The sequence below is a fragment of the Neopsephotus bourkii genome, unplaced genomic scaffold (genome assembly GCF_033783945.1).
Source record: "Neopsephotus bourkii isolate Nb327-2 ecotype Australia unplaced genomic scaffold, CSIRO-AGI_Nbou_v1 NB_196, whole genome shotgun sequence".
NCBI lineage: Eukaryota > Metazoa > Chordata > Aves > Psittaciformes > Psittacidae > Neopsephotus > Neopsephotus bourkii.
Window position 1 is genome coordinate 4,899,035 of NW_026900709.1, and position 10,579 is coordinate 4,909,613.

A 10,579-nucleotide genomic window follows, 5' to 3' on the forward strand; every position below is an offset into this window, starting at 1 on the left:
GATGTACAGGAAAGTGAAAGTGATAAATAAACAAGACACAACATGCAGTGTGCCCTTGTAGCTAAGAAGGCCATGTTAGAACAGTCCAGCACTATTTTCAACAAAGCACCTTTCTTCCCAAAAGTATGATTGATCACTGAACAGGATATTCAAAAGACAGCTAGACACAGTCCTGAATAACCTGCTCTAGCTGACCCTGTTTTGAACAGGTCGGTTGATTGACCATGTCCAGAGGCATCTTTCAGCCTCAGACACACCATGGTTCTAAATGGCTCAGTTTTAAAATCCTGGGAGCAGTCAGGAATTCACAGAGGAATTCCAGTTCCAACTTAGCACTAACTCCACTACAAATGTATTAATCAGCTTCTAAACCAAAGAAAGCATCACTGAAATGTACCTCTAATATCAGGCTCTGAAGACATTAAAGTGGTTATAATCTGATGGCTCTTCTGATACGGATTTTTCAAACCATGCTGCACAGCACCATCTTCTGGTGACCAAACGTTAACCATGGCAAGCATAATTTCCACAAAAGAAATAGTAACGTTAAGTTTTAAAAGAAGATATTTAAAATAAGAAACTTCTGTAAGAAGTCAACAAAATTTTATTAAGCCACTATCCCTAGAAACACACAAAGTGAAAAAATATCCCTTAAAATGTCTTACACTTTCGATGAAAAGGACCAGGCATCAACCTTGTACAAATTCCTCCAAATAAAAAACCCCAAAATACACATTTTTTTAAATATAATAAACAACGAAACCTCAAAGTACACATTGTTCTTCTGAGCTTGCATATGAACCCTTGATTACAAAGTGCAAGTCTGCTTTCTAGAAGAGCTTTTGGATAAGCTTTGGCATACAGCAAGTAAGAACTGTTGCACTTGCTCTGGCATGAGCCCAAACCCATACCCATGAAATATACAAGTGTGCTGAGTAGACCACGAACACACCTTTGCTCAAACTGAGTTTACATGAGCAGGCCTCACACAACCGCACAGGCTAGAGTTATTACTTGGAAAATATGCCACTCTGCTTGCTACACTAACAAATAGGCTTAACAGTATCCTATTTCCTTTTCATTTATTGAATTTTCCAGCAAGAAGAAACTAGCCAATAGTTCGACGCAAGTTATGCAATTATGCAATCACTGTTCAATTAACTTTGCTTTCTTGCACAACTGACTCAACTAGTAACAGGCAGACTTGGTATCCAGTAGTTTCCCAGGTTTGCATGCAAGCATTTTTAACAAGGCTAAGAAAACAGAACAAAGGAATGAATACATGAAATAGGAAAACTCTAGACAAACCAAGCAGGAATGCTTAGGAATAAAGAAAAGGCTGTTTCCTTGCTTTGTTTACCATGTAAAATGCAGTTTCTCACAACGGTATACATAAAAGCTTTTATTCCAATGTAGTAGCACTAGTATAGCCAAAGTACAGTAAGCATATAGGATTTTGGCTGATTGTTGGTTTGGGGCTTTTTAATACAACCAACATTTGAGAAATAAATCATAGAATAGAATCACAGAAGAGTCTGGGTTGGAAAAGACCTTCAAACATCAACTATTTCAGCAAGCAGGTACATTTTCAACTAGACAAGGTTGCCCAGAACCGCCTCCAGACTGGCCTCGGGTGCCTCCAGGGATGGCACATCCACCACCTCTGGGCAGTGTGCCAATATTTTACCACCTTTGTTGTAATTTCTTCCTCATGCCCAGCCTTAATTTTCTCTTTTTTAGTTTAAATCATCATCCCTTGTCCTATTGCAACAGACCCTGCTGAAACATCTCTCCCCATCATTCTTATAGGCTTCTTTTAAGCACTGAAAGGCCATAATAAGGTCTCCCTAGAATCTTCTCCAGGCTAAACAACCCCAACTCTCTCAGCCTTTTGTCACAGAACTGCTCCAACCCTGTCCATTTCAGTGGCCCCTCTCTGTTAAGATTCACCAGCCCAGCACTATTTTCAGTACAAGGCAGCACAGGCAGGACACCAGCTGGACACCACCACCACCTCAACTCTGTTTTCACAGGGGCAGGGTGAGGCTGAGGGGCCGCCAGCTGCACAAGCTCACCTGGGGCACCACATAACTTGAGAACTGAGGAGCCTCATAGCTCCCAGGAACAAGCCCACACCTGAGCCCATGTGGTGGAGCGCTGGTGCCCAAACCAACCGTAGCACAGGGCGTGAAAATGCTTTCAGAAGCACCCAAGAAACTCAGCATCTTAAACCCCACCGCCTGCGCGGCCGCCACCTCACGTCTTCCCGCTTCCCGCCGCTCTCCTTTTAAAGGCTTCGGTGACGTTATGGCCGCAACGGACGCCTGTTAGACGCGCCATTGCTCCGCCTCCGGCGGGTCTCTGGAGGGGGTGCCGATAGATGGAGGCCAGGCGGGGAGTGGGGGGGGGTGGTAGTGCGCAGGCGCACAGTGGAGCGTGGTCGGGCCGCGGGAGGGAGGTAGCTGCCGGGGTGTGGGGCTGGCATTCCCATGAGCAGGCGCTGCCCGGCGGCCGCGGCCTCGCTGCTGCGGGGGCTTGTCGGCCCCGCTGTTCTCTGCCTGGGCAAGAGCATGAGTCTCTGCGGGGTGCCGGCCGCCTGCGCTGCGGGGCCTGCGGGTGCTGGTGGTGGTGGTGGCGGCGGCAGCAGCAGCGGCGCGGGGTTCTCCTCAGCGCGGCTGAGCCCGCCGTGGCTGCGGCTGCCTGAGGTGCCGGGCGCGGAGCCGCACCGGGCTAACGAGTTGCTGTTGCTGCTGCCGCTGGCCCCGCGCGGCCCGGCCCCGCCGCAACAGCATCATGTTGTCTACTTCCCGGGAGACGTGCAGGTACGGCAGGGAGGGCTGCGGGCGGTAAGCGATGGCGGGCTGGAGCGGGGAAGCGGCGCTGCCGGGGATCCCGCGGCGGTAGTCAGAGCGCTTCCCTAGGGAAGCATCTCTGGGCTGCTCGTTACCGTTCGGTAAATGTAGCGGAAATGAGCCGTTCCTGAAGCCTGAAATGTATCAGCAATGGAAGGGGAGTCGTCTTCTATGGTATTGCTTGAGATTGACGTTTCTGGCGGTGATGGCAGTATCTGAAAAAGTGTCAAAGAGCATCAGAGGAAAGACAATGAAATCCTAAAATGGCAAGTTCTTCTTATCAGGTTTAGCATGCCGTCTCTGTGCAGGTGTACAAACATCCCAGGCACCATCCTGCGGTATTTCATGGGCGCTGTTGCTCCCTCAGTGTGTCCTGAATGGCACGTGTTGTATCAGAGTTGACAAGTAAGAGACTGAAGTGCTGTCACTAAGCATGTGGTTGACCTCTGTAACATACAGAGGGTCAGCTCATCTCACAAGTCATTACTGCTCAAAAGCAGGGGTTAGTGCCTTTTTGTTCTAGGGAAAAACCTTTCCTTTTCTGTAAGGTAAATGTGCAAAACTTAGTAGATTTTCATTTTAAGGCTTGGGATGGCCTAAGAAAACCTTTCTGATTTTCATTCCTGGGTATGGCTTTATTCCTTAAGAAAATAAATCAATTGGTATTCTCTGCCATTATGAATGCAGAGGTGAGGATCCTTCATGGTCTGGGTGTTAATTTCTTTCCATTTATGCCCCATATGGATGTGAACAGTAAAGATTCCCTATAGATGAATAAGATGGTTTTGGTGTGCTTTTTTTTTAATCTGTATAAAAGATATAAAACTTATTACAAAGTCTTAAGTCTATTGTTATAATAAGATAATCAGTGTTCAGGTGGAGATAATACAGCAAAATTATGCATTCTGTGTCACAATAACTTGAATAATACTTTTATCTGCTCTTGGAGTGAAGTAAACAAAAATAATGAATACTTTCATGTGCTCATTTTTATTGCATTAATATTGGGGTATTAAAAATGCATGGTAATAAATATTAAAGTAGAATAAGTAAATCTAAGTATGCCAGTTTCTTGGTCTGGAAGCCGAACAAGCGAGCACCTCTCTAACGCACGTTTCTCTGTTAGTTGCGGTCCTTTCTTATGCATGTAAGTACACTGGACAGAGCTGAAGTATTTTCACAGTGTAGTAACATGTGTTGTATTCACTTTTTCAGAACTATCATGACGTCATGTCTTGCCACCCAGAAAACTGTCAGTGGGACCACTGGAGTTTTGAAAACATTGCGACCATACTTGCTCGCCGGTTCCCTAATAGCTTCATTTGGGTTGTAAAATGTTCTCGAATGCATCTGCACAAATTCAGTTGTTATGACAACTTCGTGGTGAGCAACATGTTTGGAGCACCAGAGCACAGCACAGACTTTGGAGCTTTCAAGCATCTCCATGCATTGCTAGTTAATGCATTCAGACTCTCTCAGAATATTCTGCTGTCCCAGAAAAGCATGCATGGTGTCAGCAAGGATGCAAAAATAGCTGCTTGTAAATCACAGCCGCAGTCTGTTCCTACAACAAATGGTGCCTCATCCACAGAAAGAGAGAGAGATTGTGAATGCTCTAATAATTCCACTGTGAACTTCATTGTACCATCTGCTGTAGGTGCAGCGTCGTTTACTTTGATTGGCTTCAGTAAAGGTTGTGTGGTTTTGAACCAGCTACTTTATGAGCTGAAGGAAGCTAAAAAAGACAAGAATACAGATGCCTTCGTAAAAAACATAAAAGCAATTTACTGGCTGGATGGTGGTCACTCGGGAGGAAGCAATACTTGGGTTACTTACCCTGAAGTGCTGAAAGAACTTGCGGAGACAGGAGTTGAAGTTCATGCTCATGTTACGCCATACCAAGTGTTTGACACAATGAGGTCATGGATTGGGAGAGAGCATGAGAAATTTGTACAGATACTTGAAGGATTTGGTGTAGAAGTAAACGATCAACTACATTTTGCTGATGATGCTCCCTCCTTAGATAACCATTTCAGAGTTCATGAAGTATTTTGAAACTTTATGTATCTAAATAGTGTATTCATTGTAAAAGCACTTTTAACATTGTAAATGTTTTCACCTAGATTTGCAACTTTGTGCAGATGCTGTCTGAAGAGAATGTTAGATCAGTCCTGTGTTGCTGATAGATACTGTATATACATTTCAGTAGTTTAAAAGGGAGGTTGGGACCCCATATCTACAACAGATGTTGTCACTTATTCCTAGAAAAAAATGTTATGAAGAACTATCCTATGCATGGTTGGTTTTTTTTTTTTGTTTTTTTTTGTTAAATGTGAACATTTATTCTAAAGCTATTGGCAAAATTTTTAGTCTTGGATATCTACTGTCATATACTGCCTTTAATGGTAGTTTGAAGTACTCAAGAGACATTCAAATGTCAGGATACTTCAGTTTAGTATTAGTAGGGTTAAAAGCTTTGCTCTTTGTCATTAACAAATGTGAGGTTAGGTTTTTGGCTTAAGGAAAACTATAATTGTTAGAGCTTGTTAGAATCTTAGTTATATACTTTGGTGAACACTTATAATTAGTTAATTAAATCTTCCAGTTTTGTAACATTTCTCCTAACTGAAACAAAGTCACAAATATTTACCTTTGGAATAATAGTGCCAATCCGTTTTAATTCCTTATGCGTGCCTTCCCTTTTTTGTTGCTATAAAACTCCATTAATTCATTGTATTTATGTTCTAGTGATAGCCATGTCACCTGGAGGCTTGAAAATTTTGACATAGCTATGTTAAGTGACCAAGAATGCTGATGAGTGTGTGGCTTATTGCTGTTTCAACATACCTTGCTATTGCTTTGACTAACTTCTCAAAGGACCAGCAGTAATATCTGTATTTTCATGTCAAGAGGTGTCCATATCCCTGTATTGGACTGATGAGGTTTTCCTTGTTAACTGTTGCATTGATGTTGATCTAAATCAAGCTGTAAGAATTTCACATATTGCAAGTTGCATAAAAAAAAAATTTAGACTGTTGACTGTAGCTGTTTCACAATGCCTTGGGGATTTGAACTATTATCTCCTTTAAATGTACTGCATTGGTTGCTTCTAGAGCCACACAAGAATCTGTTTTCAGAGCCTAATTTTCATACAGGAAAAAAATAAACCTCTAATTAAACACAAAGCTGGACTAATCAGATACAAAAGATGCAGTCTATTTCAGGCCCCAAACCTGCATGTTCTTTAGAAAGAAGTACTGAAAGATGAACAAATAAACTTTTCTACTGTTTTTAAGTAACTTTCCAGTTATCTACAAATAAATTTTATAGTAACTCTTAAAGACAGCTGCAGCTATTAACAGTGAACAGCTTAAAATGGTTTTGGATATGCTGAAAGTGTAGGAATACAAAACACCGTGAAGATTACATAAACTATTGTGGTTCAGTTACAAAAAAAAGGCATTTTATTCACTGCTCCTATGTTTGATGGCTTAGCAACCTCTTCCCCTGCTTCTTGCTTTCTGTGACTCTTACACTGTGGGAGGAAAGTCCCGGGTCATTTTTCTGCTATTGGCATCATTAAAATTTACAAGGTTCCCTGGAGACAGTGTTTTCACAACTCTTGCAGAGGTTTCATGCCTCTCTGTTCTGTATAGGAAATATGAGTCACCTAACTAAGTGTTTTTAATGGGAAGCTTACAAATAGCTTGGAATATTTGTAATTATCTACTCATAAAATAAACTTAAAAAAAAATAGCAACAAAACCACAGAACACACCACTGATCTAGCTGCCCTCTCAAACTGACCAGACTAACTTGGGTATGCTAAAACTTGCCCTGTCCAATAACAGTGCAGATCATAGACCAGTTTCTAAACAGTTCTGTGCCAGCCAAAACAGCAGGAGCAGGCTGGTGCAAGCTTTTGGAATCAGCTATTAAAATATTGACATTGTCTTCAGAAGTTTCTGGATGTCTGCCCTATGAAAATATTAACCTGTTTGATGGAGGCTGCTTACAATAACTGCTAAATAAGTTCAAGTGGTGTCGTATTAATTTGAAGAATAAGCACTTTGTTGTGAACCTAATCTTGTTATGAGATCTCATGTTGTGGAGGAAAGACTGATCGGTTGTTTTTCATTCTCTAAACAGTGGTAGTACTCTGTTGGAATGTGCCTCTGTCATTCACTACAAAGCATGCTAATAATAACTTTTGCAAACAATGTAGAAAATAAACTACTTCTGATGGGTGAAACCACTTTGATGTGAATGCAAAGCCATTAAGGAATGTGTAGTTAAATTTCATGGATTAAGCTTTATCAGGTGTTATATAGACCTAGATTAAAAAAAAAATAAATCAAATTTGTTAGCTTTTCTTCAAGGAAGAAAAGTGTTTGTGTGGCCAGCATCTGTAACTCTGCAACAACTTACTGGCATCTCGTGTACATGGAAAAGCTAGCATGAAGTATCCATGCGTGTGAGCATTTCTATGTTAAGATGAAATGGGTCATAGTCTGTATATCCCTGTTTCTGAATGTTAACTGTAAAGGCAGTTTTTAATAAGCTTAGATGTAAATACATAAAGTTCAGTGAGTCAACATACAGAGATGTAGTTCAAGGCATTTCTGGTTCTGACCAGAATGAGTGACATTACACAGTCCTTCATACAACCTGGTTTGTAATAGCTGGTATTCTTCATACTACATACTCGTTTCTTGTACAACAGACAAGACATTCTTAGATTTTGAGGAAAGCTAAAATGTTTTAAGCTGTGCCTGTTAAATTTTTTTTAAAGGCTTGATTCTGTGAAATTGTTCAAATTTCTATACGACTTATTTGATTTTATTTTGCGTGCATCTTAAATACTAGAAATTTTGGTAACCTTCATATCTAGGACTAATTTAGAATCATAGAATAATTAGGGTTGGAAAGGACCTTAAGATCATCAAGTTCCAACCCCCCTGCCATGGGCAGGGACACCTCGCTATAAACCATATCACCCAAGGCCTCATCCAACGTGGCCTTGAACACTGCCAGGGATGGAGCATTCACAACCTCCTTGGGCAACCTATTCCAGTGCCTCACCACCCTAACAGGAAAGAATTTCCTCCTTATATCCAATCTAAACTTCCCCTGTTTAAGTTTTAACCCATTACCCCTTGTCCTATCACTACAGTCCCTAATGAAGAGTCCATCCCCAGCATCCCTATAGGCATCTGTGTAAATGCTGCTTCATAAATCAGTGTTTGCCTCTAATTCTGAAAGGTGATGAAGGGCCCAAGTCTTAACATATTGCTGAAAGGACCCATCTTTTCTGTCTTCCCATCGGTAACATTCTGCTGCCTCCCTTACGTTAGCACAAGCACTTTATGGTGAGATTACCATGTTCTACCTTACTAAATTATTCTTGCTGATGGATATAACTAGCAGGAGTGGTGTGTATTTAAACAGGCATAGGAATTATTTTAAATAAGTCTGCTAAGTCAGTTTGGGAATTAGAATGTTACAAGTGTGGCTCTTTACAGCTAAAAGTGGTTGTTCATGGTCACGCACTCAATTTTCCCAATAGGTTCTCTTTGAGCTATTTGCAGAAAGAAAACGTCTGTTTTTTCTTCCCTCTTAGGGTGCTTCATATGATGGTGTCTTTCCTATGTTAACAGTTTGTTCATCTCTGCAGATAAGTAATATACGTTGTCTCGTACAGACTGAAAGTTGAAGTACCGAGATTAAAGTATACCCATCCATTTACCTTGAATGCGCATTTTAAATTACATGGGGTCTTACCAGTTAATACAAGAGAGTAGTTAAAGAACAGTAAAAATTCTGAGGTGTGTGCTGTGTTGTGAGCCATGTTTTCAGGTACATCACTGGTCAGCAGAGTTCACAAACACAAACTCTGCCTGGCGTCCCTGTGCAATACAAGAGCCCATGTTTCAGACTTGCAACCCAGACAAGAGAGTGCTTCAAATCACCTTTGCAGTTACTTCTTCACAGTGTTTTTAATCTTACATTGAAATACAATTCACTTTTGTGTGGATGGTAGATTAAAAAGAAAAGTTTGCTTCTGGTGCTCACAACCTGATGAAAATTTAGACACATTTAAACACTGCTGATGGAGACTCTAAGACCAAAGCTGACTTTCTGTTGGTCTTCTTGATCTCTTAATTCTGTTCAGATGAAAGGTGACTGGTTTTAACTCAAATAACATGAAGTCGTTAAGCCAGTAATGCAAAATCATATAACAGCTATGTGGCAGACAGGCACTGCTTCTCCCAGTGCCAGGCACACAGTTCCTAACTAAATTAGTTCTATCAGTATTATCAGCATAATTCACTCCTCCCTCTGACAAAAAAAAACACTTGCACAGGATTAGCTGTTCCACATCACTTCAGAAACCGTGGAAAACTGATTCCGGCAATCATTTTGCATGTAATGCAGGGTGGGTTATAAAGTAGTAATGGCTTTGTTGTTGTTTCCTGCCATTAGGGCTTCATTATATGTTCCTAAATGACTCAAGGAATGCCAAATTCTACTTAACCAAATGACCAGAAAAGCATCTGGCAAAACAAAAGGGAAAAATAAATCATCTCTTTTTTTACTTCACGTGTATAAACATCTCATGTACTTGAAAAGGGGCAGAATGCCATCACTCTAAGGCTCAGAATAAATATTCCTTCTTTCATTATGTTTTCAGAGAGCACTTTCAGTCACAACTGTTAGTTTGCTTTGTTAAACTTGGCACTTCAGAGCTGAGTTGTTTCTAAAGAAAGCTCTGCTGCAAGATACAGAAAACAGTCAAGGGTCATAGCAGTGCTGAAGTGCAAAACAAGGCTCTTTGTCTCTCCCACACCAGAGTTTACACTCTGAGCAATACTCCTAAGCCTGGGTATCAGATAAATATATTCCATACCTTACATGCTCTCTGCACAGCCCTTCTTTCTGATTCCCCATCATGAGAAATCCATTGATTTTGTGTGATTGAAGTTTTAAGCAATTCACGCACTGCTTGACAGCTGAAATATGAATGTTTTCACAGCAAAAATTGTCCATAACTATGATCTGTGTTATTATTGCAAGCAATAGCTTCTGAGCTTTTTTGTATGAACATAGCATCGCATGTGCAGTTACATGTTTTACATGGTTGAGCAGTTCTTTTAATGTTTTCAATCTGCTGTTAAAAATGTTGACTAAGAACAGATCTGGATCTAAACAATTGGAAAGGAAGTAATCCATGCTTGTTTCTCTTGGGAATCACCACTTAAAAGAGATCATTACTCTCAGGAATTACAACACAGAGAGCTCAGAATCTATCCCCACTCCTAGAGCCTGACTCAAAGGAAAACAAGAAATCTTAACATACAAGTGTACCACAAACTCAGATAACTGTCAGAACAGATCTAGTATTTCACCTGTCCTTCTAAAGCACTGGAATCTTTGGTTATTGAGTGACAGCAACAGAGAATCTCTTGTAAGTTACTGTCTCAGAATATCTACAACACCTGTGTTGTCTGCATGGAGACATGTAAGTCTCTGGCTTGGAAAGATACATTTTGGTCAGAGGAAAAAAGAACAATGAACCAGGACAAATTTGGCTGAGGCCTCCCTGCCCATAACAGGGGGTTGGACCTAGATGATCTTAAGGCCCTTTCCAACCCAAACCATTCTGTGATTCTATTATTCTCACAAACTGAGACATAAGTGGATTGTTCATACACTGACTGCTGCTCCAT

At 41.0% G+C, this 10,579-nt stretch overlaps 1 protein-coding gene across 1 annotated transcript; it reads left to right on the plus strand.

Annotated features, from left to right (window-relative positions):
* Window positions 1–2,406: 2,406 nt before the first annotated feature.
* On the plus strand, window positions 2,407–7,108 carry CUNH2orf69 (chromosome unknown C2orf69 homolog). The gene is made up of 2 exons (XM_061377174.1): window positions 2,407–2,822; window positions 4,068–7,108. Exons 1-2 carry the CDS (start codon window positions 2,490–2,492, stop codon window positions 4,905–4,907), a joined length of 1,173 nt encoding a protein of 390 aa, XP_061233158.1. The 5' UTR covers window positions 2,407–2,489; the 3' UTR covers window positions 4,908–7,108.
* Window positions 7,109–10,579: the final 3,471 nt, after the last annotated feature.

Coding starts and splice junctions, on each gene's coding strand:
- CUNH2orf69 (XM_061377174.1), top strand. CDS start 2,490: ATGAGCAGGCGCTGCCCGGCGGCCGCGGCCTCGCTGCTGCGGGGGCTT. Junction 2,823..4,067: donor ACTTCCCGGGAGACGTGCAG/GTACGGCAGGGA, acceptor TCACTTTTTCAG/AACTATCATGACGTCATGTC.